The 17,420-nt window shown below is 40.5% G+C and overlaps 1 protein-coding gene across 1 annotated transcript in view; it reads right to left on the bottom strand.

The window, feature by feature from the left end:
* Positions 1-12,712, bottom strand: part of TNFRSF19 (TNF receptor superfamily member 19) — a 30,537-nt gene extending 17,825 nt beyond the window's left edge. Inside the window, exons 1-4 of the mRNA XM_056858555.1 lie at positions 12,645-12,712; positions 8,960-9,070; positions 6,295-6,473; positions 4,523-4,608 (exon numbers count right to left, since the gene is read on the bottom strand). Coding sequence (XP_056714533.1) covers positions 4,523-4,608; positions 6,295-6,473; positions 8,960-9,070; positions 12,645-12,710 — 442 coding nt within the window. The 5' untranslated portion in view covers positions 12,711-12,712. The remainder of the gene's footprint in view (positions 1-4,522; positions 4,609-6,294; positions 6,474-8,959; positions 9,071-12,644) is intronic.
* Between the last annotated feature and the right edge of the window lie 4,708 nt (positions 12,713-17,420).

Here is a 17,420-nt window from a genome sequence, read left to right as displayed (position 1 = left end):
TTCCTCCATGAATATGCCCTCTTAAAGCCTTCCAAGTTGGCAACCATCACCACATCCTGGGGCAGGGAGTTCCACAATTTAACTATCCGTTGTGTGAAAAAATACTTCCTTATATCTGTTTTGAATATGTCACCCTCCAGCTTCAACAGATGACCTCGCGTCCTAGTATTATGGGAGAGGGAGAAAAATCTCTCCCTGTCCACTCTCTCCAAACCATGCATAATTTTATAGACCTCTATCATGACTCCCCTTAGCTGCCTTCTTTCCAAACTAAACAGCCTTAAGCGTCTTAACCGCTCCCCATAGGACAGATGCTCTAGTCCCCTAATCATTTTGGTTGCTCTTTTCTGCACCTTCTCAAGCTCTGTAATATCATTTTTTAAGTGTGGTGACCAGAACTGTACACAGTATTCCAAGTGTGGTCTCACCATAGATTTGTACAAGGGCAGTATGATATCAGCAGTTTTATTCTCTATTCCTCATCTAATTATGGCCAGCATGGAATTTGCCTTTTTTACAGCAGCTGCACACTGGGTTGACATCTTCATCGAGCTATCCACTACCACCCCAAGATCCCTTTCTTGGGCTGTCCATTTAATAAATGGGCTTAGAAGAGTGTAACTCTGCTTAGGATGGCATTTTTCATCTTAATTACAGGTTCATGTGAGATACGGACATCATGGCTAAACCTGGCTTGCTCCCTGGTACTGCTTTCACCACAATGCAAGTCAGGATACCATCCTAGCTGCTGCTGAGGAGATGGGGGAAAGAGTGAAGGTGATGATATTGGTATTTGTTGAGGCAAATCAGGATTTTAATAATTGTCTACAAGTCAAATCCAGGTTTTGTAAAATAACCCTGGTTTTACATTATATCTTTATTGAGTCAAAGACTCGTGAACACAAACTAGTAGCGATAAATAAATTCAAATATGTTTGAATGGTTTCAATAAGTGAAACGAAAGCCATTAACAAAACAATAATACTGTTTAACGAAGTTGTTCATGGACATATGTCATGCTTTGTGGTAACTACTTGTTTTATGATATTTCTGTGCAAGATACATATTAATTTTCATTTGCCTCTTTTAAAATCTTTGCAAGACAGCAAAGAAGGATAATAAGAGAAGGGTGTGACGAAATCAGGAAAAACCTGTTGTTTATTATACTTACGGCACCTTTAAATAAGGCCAAATTATCAAACTGATCTCAGTAGTTTAACATTCTTGATTCATAACATAATCAGGAACAGATCTGGTAATAACATCCCACTATTTCATACGTTACTTAGTTTTCTTTTTTGCACATAATGTTTACTTACACTAAAACCACTACTGCATTTGGCAAAACTTTTATTTACAAGACAATAGACATCAAGCCACAAAATTTAAAAAAATGTGACTGCTGTTTTTTAAAAAGTGTACTATTTTATATGGGCAGAAGAAATGGTACAGAATTAAATGTTCTGAAAAAAACATTGTGTGAAGTTAATATCTCACAGTACTGACCCTTGTGGAGGGCAGGGGTTGGGTAAAGCAGGGAAATGCACAATGTTGTGATGCCTGGACATGTGTAAGTTGAATTAGATACTGCTGAGGGGGAGAGGGGAGACAATAAACATATAGCTGCTTATCAATCTAACCTAAAGTTAAAAACAGAGCTATTGTTCAATTGGATTTGGTATAAACTTAAAGTTTCTATGATTAAACTTTTTATTCCAGAAACCAGAATGCATTGCAATAAAAAAATCATGGAAAATCAAGAAGTTTAGTATAATTTATAAAATATAATTTGTAGTTTATAATTTTTTGAAGTAAAATTAGTCCTTGTCTCGACTAGAAAACAGTATGTACAATGGGTACCTCCATTGAAACTATTCTGCACTGAAGCTCTCAACTTGATATTATGGGCTGAGACACCAGCAAAAGCTATTAGAATAACACAGATGGGAACAGGAAGAAGTGGTTGCTCTTGAGCTTGACTCAATTTGGGAATTTGTAGGTCTATCAAAAAAAAAGTGAGCATAGGTCTGCAATAGAATCTCTGCTCAAGATATATAAATCTGTACGCACACTAGCATTCAGAAACGTTTTCTGAAACATGGATGAAAGGCAAAGCATATGATGAAAAACTATATCCATGAAGGAGAAAATATATAAATATGTACTTAATAGGAGACGGGGGGAAAAACTGATAGTATGGAAAAAATATTTCCCCTCATCAGATCCAGTACAATGGCTAGGGTTACCAGGTGCCCCTAATGGCAGACAAATTCCCGGTAATTGTTGCCATGCCCGCCGACACTTATCTTGTCAAAAGGAAGAAGCAGGCTGAAAAAATGGGGGGGACAACGATCTTTGTTATCGTGCAATGTGATGTGATCCAGAAGCTCTGGCATTCCACTGGGGCGATGCTCCGGCACTCGCCCAGAAACTCTATGGAAACCAATGAATTTTGGGGCGAATGCTAGACTGTTGCCCTGGTGCTTCTAGGCTTTGATGGAAGTGACGTCATCGCACAACGCCAAAGAGTGCCCCCCCCAGAAAGTACCCACCTCCCCCCATCTCTCTCCTGTTGCTTCCATTTGAAATGGAAAACTTTCCAAGATATTTCTATAGTTTATATAGAAATATATCTATATATTTATATAGGTTATGTTTTGAATAAGAATAACAGTAATTCATTACTGTTTATAGAAAAAAATTAATGGGGTTCATCTGGGAGAACACGTATCTTGCTTCTTCTGTATCTTAATTTTTATAGTTGTATAACTTTTAATCTTTTTATAATTATTTTTCCCTAACAAGCAAATAGGTGAATAGAATCATACATTAATTTAATCCTCAGAAAATTCCCTGTGTTTTTTCTTAATTTTAGTTTAAAAACTGAGCTTGCATTGCCATTGTACCATCACTCCCAGTCTCACAAAATGCAGAATTTATTTGAACTTGGTACTGTAAAATGAATTTATGTATAACCATCATTTGCTATTATCAAATAACACAGAATCCAATGTTTACTCTTTAAAGTTTACCCAAGAGCGATAACAATTATCCTGGCCTTTTACACTCCTTACTTGTCTATTAAAAGAATCCTTTCAACTTTCTGATGGTCTTTTAACAGCCCACAACCTGCTTTTTCATGGGTAAATATTTAAACCACAACTCTGCTTTAAAAGGTCTGCAGACAGGGAGAAGATGAAAGCTAGCCCTGAAATTTATAGCTATCTGGGTAATAATCAACTGCTACCAGCATTCTCTGGTCTTCATTAATGTCCCAGTCATACCATGGGACTTTAGCTCAGGATGTCTGTGGCCTCAACACAGCATTCAAGAGCAAACAAAAATTTGCCAAACCAGTACGTCACAATAGCCCTGTAAGGTAATTTAGGCTCAGAAAAGGTAAGTGTCCCTAGGTCTAAGCACTATGTCCCACTGGCTCTCCAATTAGAAGGAAAAATGTTATTTAATATCTGTTGTTAATATTAATAAAGTTTTATTTCAGCAAGATAGCATTTTTTGGCTTGGTAAGGATCTATATGCACACACATCATAAGGAAAGCTGGATTAGATTTAGAAGAAGGTGGAGTAAAATTTGCGCGGGGGGCATTATTAATTTGAGATATGCCGATGATACCAAATTACTGGCAGAAAATAGCGAAACTTGAAACGACTAATCGTGAAAGTTAAAGCATCCTGCTTTGGCACTTTCTGCTTTAACTTTCACGATTACACATGAACATCAAGAAGATAAAAGTAATGACTACTAGGGAATTACTCGACTTTAAGCTTGACAATGAGGAAACTGAAATTGTTCAAGACTTTCTATTCCTTGGCTCCATCATCAACCAAAAGGGAGATTGCAACCAAGAAATCAGAAGGAGACTGAGAATGGGAAGGGCAGTCATGAAGGAGCTTGAAAAGATTCTTAAGTGCAAGGATGTGTCATTGGCAACCAAGATCAAGTTAATTCATGCCATAGTATTCCCTATTACTATGTATGGGTGTGAAAGTTGGACAATGAAGAAAGCTGACAGGAAGAAAGTAGATTCCTTGGAAATGTGGTATTGCAAGAGAGTGTTATGGATGCCGTGGATGGCCACAAAGTCAAACAAGTGGTTTCTAGATCAAATCAAGCCTGAATCGTCCCTAGAAGCTAAAACGATTAAACTGAGGCTATTGTACTTTGGTCACATTACGAGAAGAGACGACTCACTGGAAAAGACAACAATGCTAGGAAAAGTTGAAAGCAGCAGGAAAAGAGGAAGACCCAACATGAGATGGATTGACTCTATAAAGGAAGCCACGGCCCTCAGTTTGCAAAACCTGAGCAAGGCTGTTAATGATAGGACGTTTTGGAGGACATTGATTCATAGGGTCGCCATGAATCGGAAGCAACTTGATGGCACTTAACACACAACACACAAGGAACTTGTGACAGCAAATCACTTTCTGAGATCAAAGTAAGTGTAAACATAAATGCCTCAAATTGGTGTCATACTATTCTAATACCAGAAGCACTTACAGTGAGGTTCATAAGGAGGCGGTGGGTCTCCACAAGGAACGCACTCCATATCTTGAAAGCCTCCAAGCTTTGTCTTTCTGTAGAACCTGGAAGAAAAGGGAACAGACTGCATATTCATTGCATAATCAATCCACACACTCTTAACACAGTGCATAAAAGGCAGCAGTTGCCTTTCATTGGATTCGATCTATCAGCCTACCCAAATCAGCATATTCTGCTCTGACTGGCAGAAACGCTCCAGAGTTTTTCACATCACCTTTTACCTTATCCTTTTAGCTGGAGATTCCAGAGATTAAACTTGGGACCTCCTGCATACAAAGCAGATGCTCTCTCACTGAGCCACAGCAAACCTCTATGTTATGAGTCAACTGAGTGATAACTAGGCTTGTGACTATTTTAAAATGCGACAAAAGGGCAAGAGGAACATACACTTGTTAATTGCTTGCAGTCTATAGATCTTACAGGTTTGAAATAACAATTCAAATCTGAAATAATTGTGTGTGTAAAGTGCCGTCAAGTTGCAGCAGACTTATGGCGACCCCTTTTGGTGTTTTCATGGCAAGAGACTAGCAAAGGTGGTTTGCCAGTGCCTTCCTCTGCACAGCAACCCTGGTATTCCTTGGTGGTCTCCCATCCAAATACTAACCAGGGCTGACCCTGCTTAGCTTCTGAGATCTGACGAGATCAGGCTAGCCTGGGCCATCCAGGTCAGGGCTTGAAATAATTACACCATAAATAATAAATGGTGGTGGTTAGTGCTGTCAAGTTGCTGCCTACTGATGATGACTCTGTAGGGTTTTCAAGGCAAGAGACGACCAGAGGTGGTTTGCCATTGCCTGCCTCGGCGTAGTAACCCTGGACTTCTTTGATGGTCTTCCCATCCAAGTCCTAATCAGGGCTGACCCTGCTTAGTTAGCTTCTGCAATCTGATGAGATCCCATTAGCCTGAGCTATCCATGTCACGACGATAATAATTTCTAGTGTTTTATCATACTGCTGAAGTATTTGACACTGACATGAACGCTTAAGATTAATATCAATTATATCAAAAAAGAAACCAGAAAGATAAAGTGATTCGTATATATAAAGTGATTCAGGATTTCTAAATCCAAAGACTGTTACACTAGTACTTTGGACAAACGATTTGCAATTTGGTTCTTGTAGGTTATCAGGGCTGCGTAACCGTGGTCTTGGTATTTTCTTTGCTGACGTTTCGCCAGCAGCTGTGGCAGGCATCTTCAGAAGAGTAACACTGAAGGACAGTGTCTCTCACTGTGTGTGTAGGAAGAGTAATATATAGTCAGAAGGGGGTTGGGTTTGCGCTGAGTCATTGTCCTGCAAAGTATTAAAGGTAATCTGCAAATCATTGTCCTGTAAGAATCAAGATAATGTGCTAATGAGGGTGTGGTATGTTAATGTGGAACCATTTCAGGATACAATGGTTCCACATTAACATACCACACCCTCATTAGCACATTATCTTGATTCTTACAGGACAATGATTTGCACATTACCTTTAATACTTTGCAGGACAATGACTCAGCTCAAACCCAACCCCCTTCTGACTATATATTACTCTTCCTACACACTTGACACTGAGAGACACTGTCCTTCAGTGTTACTCCTCTGAAGACGCCTGCCACAGCTGCTGACGAAACGTCACGAAAGAAAATACCAAGACCACGGTTACACAGCCCGGATAACCTACAAGAACCAATGAACTCTGACCGTGAAAGCCTTCGACAATGATTTGCAATTTCTTTGCAACTCACCCTGGTAAGCAATCTCCACAAACAGCATTGCTGGTAGCAGAACAATTGGCCTTCTGAAATCGGTTTACTAGAGCGCAGTCCAAACACGTTTTGCACTTCTGATAGCCCCAGTCCTCCTTGAATCTGTTCGGCCTGCATGTCATGCACTGGGCATCCTCCCCATATCCAAAACCACATTCCTGTAAGGATTAGCAAGCAAGAACAAGCTATTCAGAAACTTGGAATGGTGAATAAGGGGGGACCGCAGGGATGAAATGAAGACCCAGAGTAATTATTTTTGAGAATAAAACTGTCTAGAGACAAAAGCAACCCTTTCAGCAGGTTCAAATGTGTCTTCTGCTGCTAATAATCTCCCTTACTTCTATAAGCAATACGTAGGTCATCCATTTTATTTGAGGACTCACTGAGCATTTGAATGATAAAGGACACCCAAGGCTCCCGCTGCAACATTATTACGAGCTTATGGCGGAATTGAGCTATCCATTTTTTAATTCAGGCAGGTATGTGAGAGTTTAGTAACTGGGATGAAAGAAGCTTTCAGAAAGTTATACCAAAACAGGAAAAGTGAAAGACTGATATAAAGGTTTATACTAAACTAGAAAAGTAAATAACTAACAGCAACGGTTCAGAAATGTTCCGTATTCCACTCGATGTTTATGTATTTAATTTCCCTTAACGTATGAATAATTTTAACATTAATTGCTTCTGTTAACTTTTTTCTGCAATCCGCCCTGCTGCTAATCAGTCTTCACGGACATCAGTTCAGTTAACTAATGAATATGAACACTGCAAAGTCTAATTTATGCAAAATAACGATGAACATGGTTGTTGTGATAACCAGAAAACATTCTTTATTAAACTGAACTAGCCTGCATGGTTCAAAACAGTACCTTTTCTCAAAAACATATTCTAAATCCAGAGCAATAAGATGGCTTATAGAAATACTAAGAATTGTTTTAATGTTATCATACCTTGTTTCATAGCAATTCATGATTTTGAAGAGCTGTTGCCATGTGTTAAATGCCTATTGTAGCACAATGTTCATTTGAAACTGTGATCTCATTTTATAAGTACATGCAGCCACCACTTTTTCAGGGTTAAAGACCATGACCATTTATGCATGGCTGTTTCCTGGTGGGCGCTCTGCTGACTACTTTGGGGCTTTGCTTTGATTAGCTCAACTTTTAATTCTTTATGTGGTGGTCGCTGCCAACTTGGAAGGCTTCAAGAGGGGAGTGGACATGTTCATGGAGGAGAGGGGTATTCATGGTTACTAGTAAAAATGGATACTAGTCTTGATGCATACCTATTCTCTCCAGGATCAGAGGAGCATGCCTATTATATTAGGTGCTTTGGAACACAGGCAGGATAATGCTGTTGCAGTCGTCTTGTTTCTGGGCTTCCTAGAGGCACCTGGTTGGCCACTATGTGAACAGACTGCTGAACCATGGCTTTTCTTATGTTCTTATGTAGAATGCCAATTATATTTCTCATGTTCTTATGTAGCAACCTATTATATTAGGTGCTGTGGCAGGATAATGCTGCTGCAGTTTACTTGTTTGTGGGCTTCCTAGAGGCACCTGGTTGGCCACTGTGTGAACAGACTGCTGGACTTGGTGGGCCTTGGTCTGATCCAGCAGGGCCTTTCTTATGTTCTTAGTTATGTTTATTTATAGTCTGACTGAAACTAACTGCATATGCACATCTGCTGAACTTTAAAAAGTAAGTCTGGGATCCAAAGAAATACAGATCCATGGCTCCTCATGCTTCTACTTATTGAAAAGTAATCTCATTCCCCCACACCTGCTTACAGCAAGTTCCTTTTTAAACTGAGGGGACTCGAAGTAAAAAATCCCCAGGCATGCCTAAAGCAGCTCTTTGGAACACGGCCTGACCTTGCATACACTATTTAAATATTCTTAAGTGCGCACAAAACTGTACACTTTTATATTACCTCTACACCTATACATTCATAGTTATCCAATAATATACTTTTTTTCATTCATTCATAAACCTTTAATGGCATATAAATTGTTACAATTGATATGAACAATGGTCATAAATCTTAAAATCAATAATCTTAAAAACCAATAATATACTTGAAAACTATAGCATGTATTGCAGTATAAAAACGCTTATCATTCTTTCATGTGTCAGAAACCATACAGAATATTTATTAACAGCAGTTATAATCGTCTGCTCCCAAACATTCTGAAAAACTGGGTATCTTAACCAAAAGTGGCAGGATGGTGATGAAAGGCTGTATTGTTGTTAAAGAAGCAAATCCTTCCAGAAACTTTTACGCTTATGGATTTTTGAGCAAATCTTTTCAAACCACTCAGAAACCACAAAGCTTCAGTTCTGCCATTTTTTTCCAGAGCTGAATACAGCAAAGAATATAAAAACCACACAGCCTTAGACGTTACTTCTAAATGGGAAATCTACAACAGAATTCTTACTTGCCCTTAATAATGGTATAAAACGACTTAACCCAGTGAGTAAAATTCGAAATCTAATTATCATTAAAAAAAAAAGTTACCTTGCATTTGTAAGTTCTGATCCATTAAATAAAATGGATCCACAGCATACATATTGAGAATTATTCATTTACAACTGCTGCAAAAACAGGATAAAATCAAGAGAATACTTTATAGAATGTACTTGCCTTTGACAGTTCCATTCCAGGTCCACACTGTTTGCACAGCACACAGTTTCCGTCATGATCTCTGAACTCTTGTTCTCTACAGTCTCCCGTTTCACAAATGATAGTATTCGACTAAAAATAAAACATAAATGTAATTAAAGTTATGCTTCAGTTAACCTGTTTCACTTGAAACTTTCAATATTTTTTTAAAAAATAGCCAATCTATCATCTGAGCTTAGAGGGTTGCCAACCCTGGGTCTGGAAACACCTGGAGATTTGAGGGTGGATACTGGGAGGGTGGGCTTTAGGGAGGGGAGAGACCACAATAAGGTATAATGCCGTACAGTCCACCTTCCGAAGCAGCCATTTTATCCAGGAGAAGTGGAGTAAATGTTTAAAATAAATAAATAAATAAATGTTTAAAATAAATAAATAAGCGATCTATGTAGTCTGGAGATCAGTTGTAATTCTGGGGGATCTCCAGCCCCTACCTGAAGGTTGGCAACCCCAGCTTAGACTGTGGTTGACTTCTTAAGTAGTTAGATATTTCTTTTATTTCAGATATTTTAAATTTATTCTGAAGAAAGGTTAAGAAGGTAATTTGCCTTTGAGACATCATAGAATATGATTAATGCCCTGATTTTAAATACAACCACTTGGTAAAAAAACCCTACTGATTTCAGTAAAGCACATTATCTCCTACTGAAATGAATGAGGTGATTCTTAACTGCGTGTTAGGAAAGTCCCACTGATGCCAAAAGGGCTTAAGAACATCGGACTTCCATGATTTTTCTAAAAAGGGTGGGTAACTAAATTTCATATGATTCCAGGACAGAGTTTTGTCAATGAGTGGTTTATAGGTCTTCAGTTTCGAACCAATCATGAAACAAGCACCGTATTCTTATATCAAAATATGAGCCTACCGTATATTTTCTGGCCATAGGAGGAAATGAAGTTGCTTGGAGCTAATTCACAATAACTTTCTTAAGGATTATACTTTATAAGAATAGTACTTAATGAGCCCCAGACAGTTATTTTACAACTGTCACAGATTTATTAGGGAATAAGAACTCTTAATCAGACAACTATAATTATATCTGAACATTTAGGCAAAGGGTAGTTCCACTACAGCAGAGGGTCCCAAAAACATAGGCCTCACATAAGACTCATTCCAAGATAGAGGCCTTCGAGTTAGTTGATTTACAATGCCATCCTAAGTACAGTTTACACCCTTCTAAGTCAATTAAAGTCAATAGGCTCAAAAGGATGTAACTCTGCTAAGGATGGCGCTGTTAGTTAATCCAGACTTCAAGAGGCTGCACCTGTGTAACATACTACACCATAAACTCATGAGTTCATATGGATATTTTCCATTACTTCAACCTGAGGATAGGATACTTGGAGAGATGAAGCTTAGAGCCATTAGATCCATGTCCTTCATGGCTAGTGAAATTGGCCAGGTAGAGGCCAACAAATAGGACAATGCTGCAGTGTTAAAACAGGCTGCTGTCAGACCCCCGCCCCCTAATAGGGGATCATTATGTAGCACAGTTCTAAATAATTATAGGCCAGTATTCAGTCTCTTTGTTGGGTAGAGGGTCTCAGAAAGACTGGTGGCCAAGCAACTCCTGGCATTTGTAGATGCAACCAAATATCTTTTAAAAAGAGATAAAGGTAGTCCCCTGTGCAAGCACTGGGTCATTACTGATCCATGGGGTGACGTCACATCATGACGTTTACTAGGCAAACTATGTTTACGCAGTGATTCGTCATTGCCTTCCCCAATTATCTACACTTTACGCCCAGCAGCAAGCTGGTAATCATTTTACCAACTTCGTAAGGATGGAAGGCTGAGTCAATCTTGAGCTGTCTACCTGAAACCGACTTCTGTCGGGATCGAACTCAGGTCGTGAGCAGAGCTTTGACTGCAGTACTGTAGTTTACTACTCTGTGCCACGGGGCTCTTACCAAATATCTAGATCCTTTTAAATCTGGATTCAGACCCATTTGTGATACAGACACTGCCTTGGTTCTCTTGTCAGAGAGAACATTATGCCAGCTGACACTCAGGGACTGTGTGTCCTTGTTGGCCATCTCAGTAACTGATGATAGCATCAAATAAAGTTATCCTTTTGGTTTGCCTGACAAGACTGGGTCTGGGAGGCTCACTATTATGATTGTCTCATTCTTTCCTGGCAGGCAAGTACCAGAAGGTGGTTTCAGAGACTTCTGTCTTTGACTTTTTGGGTACTGCCTGGATCGATCTTTCAACATCTTTTAAACATCTCTATGAAGCTGGGAGAGGTCATCTGCAGATTAGAAGGACAGTGCCATCAGTATCTTGCCATCAGTTTCCAAGGAGGCAGTGGAAATGTTAAACTGATGTCAAGATTGGGGGTTGGACTAGATGAGGGGGTTGGACTAGATGACCCTGGTGGTACCTTCCAACTCTATAATTCTATGATTCTAAGATGGAAATAATGTGGGTGAAGAATAAGGGGGATCTGGGAACAGGAGCACTCTTAATACTGAATGGGATTACACTCCCCATGACAGGCTGGTTGCATAGCTAGGAGATACTTGGGAGACTCAACACCGGCTTTAAATAGTCAAGCATCAGATGCAGCCCACTTTGCCTTTTACCAAGTGAAGCTGGCTCACCTGCTGTGACTTTTCCTGGAGAAAGCTGATCTGGCGGCTGTCACATATGTAGTAGCATTCAATTGATTATTGTAGTGTGATCATGAGTCTGATCTTAAGAACGGTTTGGGAAACTTAACATTTGGTCCAAAATGTGGTGGCTACTGTCCTTACAGAGACTTGCAGGGGCAATCATATTCAACCAGTGTTATACCAGCCTCCAATCTGTTTTGGGACACAAGACATTTATAGATTTAAATGGTTCAGGCACAGAGTATCTGAAGAATCGCCTCCATCCATATCAACCAACCCAAGACCGGCCTGGGTGATTTTCTCCAGGAACCAGTGTTAGTGGAGGTTTATCGGGCAGAAACCCAGGAGACTTTTTTCTCTGTTGCCCCTTGGACTATGGAATTCCTTTACTCAAGAGGTGAGAGTGGCTGATCCTGAAAGACCTTCCAGATCTGAAGATCTGCCTTTTATGGGAGGGAGAGGGGCTGTGGCTCAGTGGTAGAGCATCTGCTTGGCATGCAGAAGGTCCCAGGTTCAATCCCCAGCATTTCCAGTTAAAGGGACTAGGCAAATAGGTAATGTGAAAGACAGGCCTGAGGCCCTGGAGAGCCACTGCCGGTCTGAGTAGACAATACTGACTTTAATGGACCAAGGGTCTGATTCAGAATAAGGCAGCTTCATGTGTTCATGTGATGTCTTTTAAGTTAAACTAATGAGAAGTGGTGCTACAGAGGGGAGGGGATTGTTGCCGAAAATGTTTTGCTGTGTGGTGTTTTGAAGTGGTTTTAATATTATTTATTTTACCAAATATATTTATTTATTTATTTTCATATTTGTAGTCCGCCCTCCCCTGCAAGCCGGCTCAGGGTGGATAACATAATTTTATAACTTCACAACCATATAATATTAATAAAACTATCAATAAAATCAAGCATTAAAACCAAACATTAAAACACTAATCATGGATGGTGTATAAATTGTAAACAGAGGGACATTTTTCGCTGAAAGGCAGCCTATAAATACACTAAAAAAATAATGCTGTTCATCGACTTACAAAATATGTTAGAAGTATCAGCAGCTTAAATATGGGATATTCCGTCTGTAAAATGTTTGCGCCCATGACTGAATACTTTCTCTTAACGAAGAGCTAAATCTACAGGGGGAAGGAAAGAAAATCATTTTAAATCCTCAATGAACAATGCAGACTGCAACCATGCTACACAACCAATAAGAATACAGGCATTAGCAATGTCATATCTTTATTCCCTTCAGTATTACATTCCTCCCAGATTAGACCTGTATAGCAATGAGACAAACCCTCCCATAGGGTAAAACTGATACAAAGCAAGAAAAGACAGAGCTGGGTTATCATAGATCTGATTCATAGCCTGCAAGCCCTTGAGAATATGCCCTGTTTCTCATTAAGTTAGTGGCTGGTTCCACTTCAGAAGTTTCACATGACAGAATGCTCCTCAATGCAAATAATACCCTCCATAGAGAAAACTAACGTCAAGAAGAAGGATTACAGTTAACCTTGCAAATTAGTTTATTATGTAAAAAGCGTTCTCTAGTTTTTGTATGGAGCATTTAATCATTTGAGCTCTCACCCACCATGAAATTGATTAGACAAGACACAGGTTTATCACTTCCATGAAACAAAGGCCTCTGTTTCAGCTATCAAGCAGCATTCAAAAGTTGCTCTAGCTTGAGCATACCATCCTGTAATTCAGGCTCAGGAACCTGTTCATAACTACATCAAAAGGGCCAAACTCGATATTTAGCCAAGAAGCAGAAAAGTTTATTTCGGGGAAGGAGTCAAACCAACCCTTGAACCAAAAACCAGACAGAACTTTTTTTTTTCTGAATAGGATGAGAACATGAACCATTCTTTGAAAGACTGGCCAGTGGGAAAAGTCCTGGTGGACTAATGGCCTATGGGAAGCCTCTGCTGCCTGGACTGCCCCAGCTCCACATTGGACAAGACTCATCCCATGTCACTCAGGGCTGCCTTACATGGGACAAGACTTGCCCCTCTGGGGTGGCCCTGTGGAGGAGGAGGAAGAGGAGTTGGTTTTTATATGCTGACTTTTTCTACCACTTAAGGAAGAATCAAACAGGCTTAAAATCACCTTCCCTTCCCCACCCCACAATAGACACCTTGTGAGGTAGGTGGGGCTGAGAGAGTTCTAAGAGCTGTGACTAGCCCAAGGTCACCCAGCTGGCTTCATGTAGAGGAGTGGGGGAAACCAACCTGGTTCACCAGATTAGCCTCCGTCGTTCATATGGAGGAGTGGGGAATCACACCTGGTTCTCCAGAGCAGACTCCACCGCTCCAAACCACCACTCTTAACCACTACACCACGCTGGCTCTCAAGATGAGGAGAGTCTTGAACACAGTAGCACTGCACACTGTAGCCCTACACAAGAGAAAGCATCTCATGTCACATGCATCAGCCCCACACAAGGCGAGTTGGGCGGGGGGCGGGTCTTGAAAGTGTTCTGCGCTGCCTGGGATGGCAGTGCGGAGGAGTTTAAAGACCCCCCCGCCGGGCTTCCAGGGAGTACCTAGAAGCCGGGCGGGGGGGGGGGGGTTAGGCAGGCAGCGCAGAGCAGTTTAAAGACCCCCTGCCCGGCTTCCAGGGACTCCCTGGAAACCGGACGGGGGTCTTTATTCGGCCAAATTGATTCGGGAACGCCGAATCTCGTGCCGAATTCCCCGGATCCGAATTGGGGGAGTTCGGACTTTGGCATTTCTCAATCAAAACGGGCCGAATTTTGCCAAATCCGAATTTTGCTGCATTTTTTTTTTCAACAGCCCTAATCCCAACGTTTACTAGGCAGACTTTGTTTACGGGGTGGTTTGCCAGTGCCTTCCCCAGTCATCTTCCCTTTACCCCCAGCAAGCTGGATACTCATTTTACCGACCTCGGAAGGATGGAAGGCTGAGTTAACCTTGAGCCAGCTACCTGAAGCCAACTTCCATTGGGATCGAACTCAGGTCGTGAGCAGAGCTTGGGCTGCAGTACTGCAACTTACCACTCTGCTCCACAGGGCTCCCTTGTATGTAAGTGTGTGTGTGTGTGTGTGTGTGTATACACACACACACGTATGTATTTATGTATGTATGTATGTATGTATGTATACACACAAACAAGTGTGAACCCTTGTGGGAAGCATCTTATTTCCCCCTCCCCTACTATTTCCTCTTTCCCTTTCCTGAAAGCTACCATAGCCTCTCCCCTTTTCCTGCTTCCTTCTCTCCCTCCCACCCAACAGCCAACCTGCCTTTATCTGCCCCTCTGTCTTCAGCTTCCCCCACCCCCAGCAGCCTCTACCCAGGAAAACTATAGCCCAGCTGTTTGGTGGCAACCACTGGGCCAGGCCCCCTTGCATTTTGTCAGTGTGGCTGCAATTCTAAAACTACTCTCCTGGGAGTAAGCCCCAGTGAATTAAAATGGGACTTACTTTTGAGTAGACCTGCCTAAGAGTGCTCACTGTATTCTGTACACAGTATTCTACCACTTCATTCTGCTGAATGTGTAGACCAGGCCACAGAGAAAATGGAATTCTTTTGTCTTGCCTTGGTCTATTTTTTTCATTATCCTTTTTTTTGCGTATGTTAACGACCTTGAGTTTTGCCACTGAAAATGAAAGGCAGGATGTAAGTATAATAGATAAGTAAATAAAAGTCACTTCCATACCCAATTATCCCTGGTTAATAAAACTCAGCCAAAAGAACGCAAAAAAAAGTTTACTTAAACTTAAAAGTTATGTGTACATAGCATTCTTTAACCACACATAATTTTGTCGGTTTCATTCTGTAATGTTTTTTAAGACAGCTCTTGAGTATTTTTCTGTTGCATGGTAAATCTGACATTTTCCAATTAACATTGCCAAATCCAATGCTTACAGTAGGAATTGCATATGTGAAAAACTCAGCATCAGCCTTCAAAAACCAAGTGTTTCAAAAGGCATGATTCTAGCATCTATTCATTTTGCTGCCCCATAAGTAAGCTGATTGCCTCGTTTATACATTGAAAAATTACTCAACTTCCAAAATAGCTCAGTTCATCAAAAGACTCTGAGCTGAAGTTTATGACTGTTGGAACTTTCAAAAAGAAACTTGTGAACATCTGGATATTAAATTTCGGAGAACTTGTACGGAATCCACAGTTGCAAGTTCTATTCAAAGTTTTACTGCAAATGTATTTGAACGATGATTTGAATGACGCAAGTTTGACAGGCATTGTCCAGTTCACAAGAACACTGCGAGACACACAGCTCTACCCATCTACGAAGAAACAGTCTCCAGCTTAGCATGCACTATGATTTCAGAACCAGGGTAGGCTTTAAGAACATGGTGCTTTTCACACAGAAAATCAGATTAAAAATTAAGGGAGCTGAAGCATACAAACTGACTAGCTCGCCTGGAAGCAAGTCTTAAAAGAAACGAAACGGTGCCAACTGCATGTTTCCTGTTTCTGTCTCCAGTTCAAACATTCCTGGCTTAAAAACAGACACTGCTGTATTTAATAATAGGCTGCTATTGGGCAAATTTGTTCTTTGCTGCTATCAAGTGGCGCTAGACTGATGTCAGCTGGACGCCAGCCATTCGGGCTATGTGCATATCCTTTTCTTTGTATTGAAAGAGGCAAATAACTACAAAGTAGTAATGAGCAGACATTTGCTTTCTAGTTTAGACCCTAATATTTTAATGAATTTTTATTTATTAATATAAAGACATTAGAAAGGCTAAGGAATGATCACACTAACCTGAAAAGAATTGTTTAGCCAATGGTAGTATGGTATATGCAACTGTTCCTGCTAAATATTCTAACTGCCCTAAGTTATGCTACCATGTTCAAAGTAAATGTGTTCATGACTATGCATATTCAACAGCAGTTAAGAGAACAAGTAGCAGAACGTCTATGACCAGTTTTATGTTTGGGCAAACTCAACTTGGCATAGATTTACTGTAGTGTTAGAATCGTCACTTATAGAACAATTGTAATGTAAATAAAAGACATGTATCTGGGACACATTATCCTCCCATTCCTCCCAAATACAACAGGCCGCAGAAGGGTGCAGGATGTAAACTGTGATCTATCTAACACAAGTAATGCTTTAAATTCCACCATCTGTTTAACTCACAGACTGTATGTAGACCTCCCGGCTTTCCAGAGGGAAGCATTCCTCCTTTTTACTTTTGTATGGCTCAGGATTACTTTCAGGCCATCACATTGCTTTGAAAACTTGGTAATTATAAGCATTTAAAAACATAATGTGGCCAATAATTAATGGCATAAAAAGGTAAAGGTAAAGGTCCCCTGTGCAAGCACCGGGTCATTCCTGACCCATGGGGTGATGTCACATCCCGACGTTTACTAGGCAGACTTTGTTTAGGGGGGGGGGGTTGCCAGTGCCTTCCCCAGTTATCTTCCCTTTACCCCCAGCAAGCTGGGTCCTCATTTTACCCACCTTGGAAGGATGGAAGGCTGAGTCAACCTTGAGCCAGCTACCTGAAACCAACTTCCGTTGGGATCGAACTCATGTCGTGAGCAGAGCTTGGACTGCAGTACTGCAGCTTACCACTCTGAGCCATGGGGCTCCTAATGGCATAAACACATGGTAAAAAGTTCCCTTATCACTTGCGCAAGAATCAAAAGACCCTTATAAAGTTTAAAATACTAAAAACCCTCAAATATGTTGGTCTATAGTTGGGCATTCAATTCATATAAGAAAATGAAGCTTCATATGAACAAGAAAAGTGCAGGGAGGGGGCATTATCCCCACTTTTTTTCTTCCATGCTCTCCCTTCTCTGCCTTTCAT

Source organism: Euleptes europaea, chromosome 12, assembly GCF_029931775.1.
Source record: "Euleptes europaea isolate rEulEur1 chromosome 12, rEulEur1.hap1, whole genome shotgun sequence".
In the NCBI taxonomy this organism is placed as follows: domain Eukaryota; kingdom Metazoa; phylum Chordata; class Lepidosauria; order Squamata; family Sphaerodactylidae; genus Euleptes; species Euleptes europaea.
Note: the sequence above shows the minus strand (reverse complement) of the source record. Positions and strands in the feature narration are given on the sequence as shown.